The sequence below is a fragment of the Micropterus dolomieu genome, unplaced genomic scaffold, assembly GCF_021292245.1.
Source record: "Micropterus dolomieu isolate WLL.071019.BEF.003 ecotype Adirondacks unplaced genomic scaffold, ASM2129224v1 contig_13956, whole genome shotgun sequence".
Taxonomy (NCBI): Eukaryota; Metazoa; Chordata; class Actinopteri; order Centrarchiformes; family Centrarchidae; genus Micropterus; species Micropterus dolomieu.
Genome location: NW_025742942.1, coordinates 285 through 4853, shown reverse-complemented (window position 1 = coordinate 4853; position 4569 = coordinate 285). Strand labels below are relative to the sequence as shown.

The following is a 4569-nucleotide window of genomic DNA, read 5'->3' as shown; positions in this document are numbered from 1 at the left end:
TGTCTATAAATAAACTACACTTATTACATGTACCATTACCGCTAAAGGAGGCAGAGGAGTAACTGAACATCTGACACACCGAGCAGGAGAAAGTAGGAGAGAGAGAAGGAGAAGGAGAAGCCATCGCTAGCTGCTAAGCTAAAGTCGCTAACGGCTAAGCTAAAGTACTGTAGCGTCAGCTACCAAAACTTTAGAACAAGTATGAGATTGAACAGCAGTCACTAAAAGATGGAAAGAACTGTGAGTGCTTAGGCAAAATTACTGTAAAGAATAAGTGTTTAGCGAACAGTTGGCCGCTGTAAACAAACAAATGTAACTGTTATTTAGCGAGAGCAGCACAACACGGTACCAACACACAAGCACCGGAAACGGAAATGAGTCGACACGCTTACCGCAATACGTCAGCAATCAGTCTTGACAATGCTGCAGTCAAAAGCCCAGTGTGATGCTGATATCAGAAAGCCGAGAAATAAGTAGTTCATGGCAGAATGGCAGTTTATCAACCCTGAATCCATGGACAAAAGAATGTCGTTAACAACACGCAGAAGAGCAATTTCAGTGCTATGAGATGGGCAAAAACCTGACTGAAAAGGTTCAAAAAGACCATTTATATCCAAATAAGATCACAATAGTGAAGCAACAACCTTTTCAAGGATTTTGCTTAAAAATATTAAATTGGATATTGGTCTGTAATTGTCCATGTTTAGATGATCAAGGCCAGGTTTTTTAAGAATGGGGCTACAGAGAGGAATCATAACGGTCATCAATGTGATTTGAAAGTAATAAAAGCACAATGTTAATTCCATATTATACCATTAGTATAATATTATAATTTCATATGGTTTACCACTAGTATAAGCCTAATATTATTTCAGTGGGTTATTAAATCAATAAGTCATATTGATTTAATCATATTATTAAATTGTGCAAGAAGCACAGTCTACATCTTTTACAGGCCTACTGCCACCGGCTTTACCAGAGGAGAGACCTCTTATTTCAGCTGATAAACAATCGGTATGAGTATTTAGTAGTGTTGTTGATGGATTCAGGTCCAAATCTCATTTTACAGTCAACCATGTGAATTCTACATCTAGTGCTATAAAAATGCAGAGACTGCCCTCTACTGGTTGAAACCTGGCTACTGCAGTTTCACTATTGGCTGATAAAACCTCCAGACTGATGCTTTCCAGCTCTTTCCAAATCAAACTTCCTCAGCTGTCATCACATGACGTTAATCCAGCACAGTCACATGATAACAGGTGGTGGTATTTAGGGCAGAAGGAAACAGCTAGCTCGGCTCTGTGAAAAATGTCACAGTGACGCATTGTGGATGCATTTGTGTCTTCTAAGGTTTCTCCTGTCGGTAAAAGATTTGCCACATTGGCCACAACTGTACGGTTTCTCTCCAGTGTGAACACGTTGGTGCTTTTTTAGGTGAGCTGATTGAGTGAAAGTTTTTCCACACTGTTCACACCAGTACGGTTTCTCTCCAGTGTGAACACGTTGGTGGATTTGAAGTTCACCTGATGTAGTGAATGTTTTTCCACACTGTTCACACCAGTATGGTTTCTCTCCAGTGTGAACTCGTTGGTGGAGTTTTAGGTTACTTGATCGAGTGAAAGTTTTTCCACACTGTTCACACCAGTACGGTTTCTCTCCAGTGTGAACTCGTTGGTGCTCTTTTAGGTGACCTGATCGAGTGAAAGTTTTCCCACACTGTTCACAGCCGTACAGTTTCTCGCCAGTGTGAACACGTTGGTGGGTTTTTAGGTGACACAATTGAGTGAAAGTTTTCCCACACTGTTCACAGCCGTACAGTTTCTCGCCAGTGTGAACACGTTGGTGAATTTTTAGTTTACCTGCAGTAATGAACGTTTTCCCACACTGGTCACAGCTGTACGGTTTCTCTCCAGTGTGAACTCGTTGGTGGGTTTTTAAGTTACCTGATGTAGTGAAAGTTTTCCCACACTGTTCACACCAGTACGGTTTCTCTCCAGTGTGAACTCGTTGGTGCTCTTTTAGGTGACCTGATCGAGTGAAAGTTTTCCCACACTGTTCACAGCCGTACAGTTTCTCGCCAGTGTGAACACGATGGTGGGTTTTTAGGTGACACAATTGAGTGAAAGTTTTCCCACACTGTTCACAGCCATACAGTTTCTCGCCAGTGTGAACACGTTGGTGAATTTTTAGTTGACCTCCAGTAATGAACGTTTTCCCACACTGGTCACAGCTGTACGGTTTCTCTCCAGTGTGAACTCGTTGGTGGGTTTTTAAGTTACCCGATGTAGTGAAAGTTTTCCCACACTGTTCACACCAGTACGGTTTCTCTCCAGTGTGAACTCGTTGGTGGAGTTTTAGGTTATTTGATCGAGTGAAAGTTTTTCCACACTGTTCACACCAGTGCGGTTTCTCTCCAGTGTGAACTCGTTGGTGCTCTTTTAGGTGACCTGATCGAGTGAAAGTTTTCCCACACTGTTCACAGCCATACAGTTTCTCGCCAGTGTGAACACGTTGGTGGGTTTTTAGGTGACACAATTGAGTGAAAGTTTTCCCACACTGTTCACAGCCGTACAGTTTCTCGCCAGTGTGAACACGATGGTGGGTTTTTAGGTGACACAATTGAGTGAAAGTTTTCCCACACTGTTCACAGCCATACAGTTTCTCGCCAGTGTGAACACGTTGGTGAATTTTTAGTTGACCTCCAGTAATGAACGTTTTCCCACACTGGTCACAGCTGTACGGTTTCTCTCCAGTGTGAACTCGTTGGTGGGTTTTTAAGTTACCCGATGTAGTGAAAGTTTTCCCACACTGTTCACACCAGTACGGTTTCTCTCCAGTGTGAACTCGTTGGTGGAGTTTTAGGTTATTTGATCGAGTGAAAGTTTTTCCACACTGTTCACACCAGTGCGGTTTCTCTCCAGTGTGAACTCGTTGGTGCTCTTTTAGGTGACCTGATCGAGTGAAAGTTTTCCCACACTGTTCACAGCCATACAGTTTCTCGCCAGTGTGAACACGTTGGTGGGTTTTTAGGTGACACAATTGAGTGAAAGTTTTCCCACACTGTTCACAGCCGTACAGTTTCTCGCCAGTGTGAACACGATGGTGGGTTTTTAGGTGACACAATTGAGTGAAAGTTTTCCCACACTGTTCACAGCCGTACAGTTTCTCGCCAGTGTGAACACGTTGGTGGGTTTTTAGGTGACCTGATCGAGTGAAAGTTTTCCCACACTGTTCACAGCCGTACAGTTTCTCGCCAGTGTGAACTCGTCGGTGGATTTTTAGCTCACCTGATGTTTTGAAGGATTTGTCACAGTGCTGACAGCTGTGACGTTTGAGTCCCTCTCTTCTTGTCCTCTATATCAACAGAAAGAAAAACAGTGAGATATAGAGCGAGCTATCAAAAATCATAAATGACATTAGAGCACATCATTGAAATCACATTAACCTACTGTACCACATACTAAGTATGTACTGTCTATCACACTCAGTCATACACAATCAGTAAATAAATGATCAGTATGTTATTACCATCAATGCCTGACTGTTCACACTGAAGTACTCAAGCAAATTGTGTAAAGGCTACCGTTTGTTTTTCACGTTTGAGCTATAGAAGAATCAGGAATTAAGGTAAAACCAGAAATTTAGATTTCCTGTAGAAAATTTGAAAAGACAGCTGGAATTATTTTGAAAGCATTGCAGGAATTGCACAAGAGTAGGGATGGGGATTGTTCATTTTTATTGATACCCTTATTGAGACTGCTTAACAATCTGATTTTTTAGCAATACATCTATCAATACTCATCAACAATCATTTGGTACTGGTTATTTGGTAAGACCAGACACAACAGGCATGAGGTAAGCCTGCACAGTGTGAGGACAATATTCAATATGCGATAATATGTTTGATATTGAGATGACATGGCTTGCGATAAATAAACATATATTGAAGTGTGCATATTAGCTGCCTGGTTGTTTTTACATTCATTTTTAGGATTAGAATTTAGTGTTTTAAATACAGCTAAATGTTGTTTCTACAGCAGCAATATTAATGTTTGCAGCAGCAAAGTATATACATTTTCAAGTGGAATTTTATTGTGGCCAGCCTAAGGCACACCTGTCCACTACCCATGGTGTCTGATCAGCATCTTGATATGCCACACCTGTGAGGTGGATGGATTACTGGGCACATACTGAATACGTTGTACATTACATAGAGGGCACTGGAAGTCAAACATGGCACCTAATGGCAGGAAAGAATGGCTGCTCTACATAAAGATGGCCGAGGCTATAAGAAGACTGCCAAGACCCTGAAACAGAGCAGCAGCACGGTGGCCAAGACCATACAGCAGTTCAACAGGAGGGGATCCACTCAGAACAGGCCTCGCTGTGGTCGACCAAAGAAGTTGAGTGCACCTGCTCAGCGTCATATCCAGAGGTTGTATTTTTTTTGTCTTGTTGGGAAATAGACATACGAGTCCAGATCTAAACCCTACTGAGCATCTGTGGGGCCTCAAACGGAAGGTGGAGGAGCGCAAGGTCTCCAACATCCACCAGCTCCGTGATGTCGTC

The 4569-nt window shown here is 42.3% G+C and overlaps 1 protein-coding gene across 1 annotated transcript; it reads right to left on the bottom strand.

Moving 5' to 3' along the window:
* Positions 1-1311: 1311 nt before the first annotated feature.
* LOC123966668 (zinc finger protein 658B-like) lies at positions 1312-3354 on the bottom strand (the record flags this gene model as incomplete). The annotated part of the gene is made up of 2 exons (XM_046042805.1): positions 1312-2447; positions 2532-3354. Coding segments are annotated over 2 exons (1959 nt in total), but the record flags the coding sequence as incomplete, so codon positions are not given.
* Between the last annotated feature and the right edge of the window lie 1215 nt (positions 3355-4569).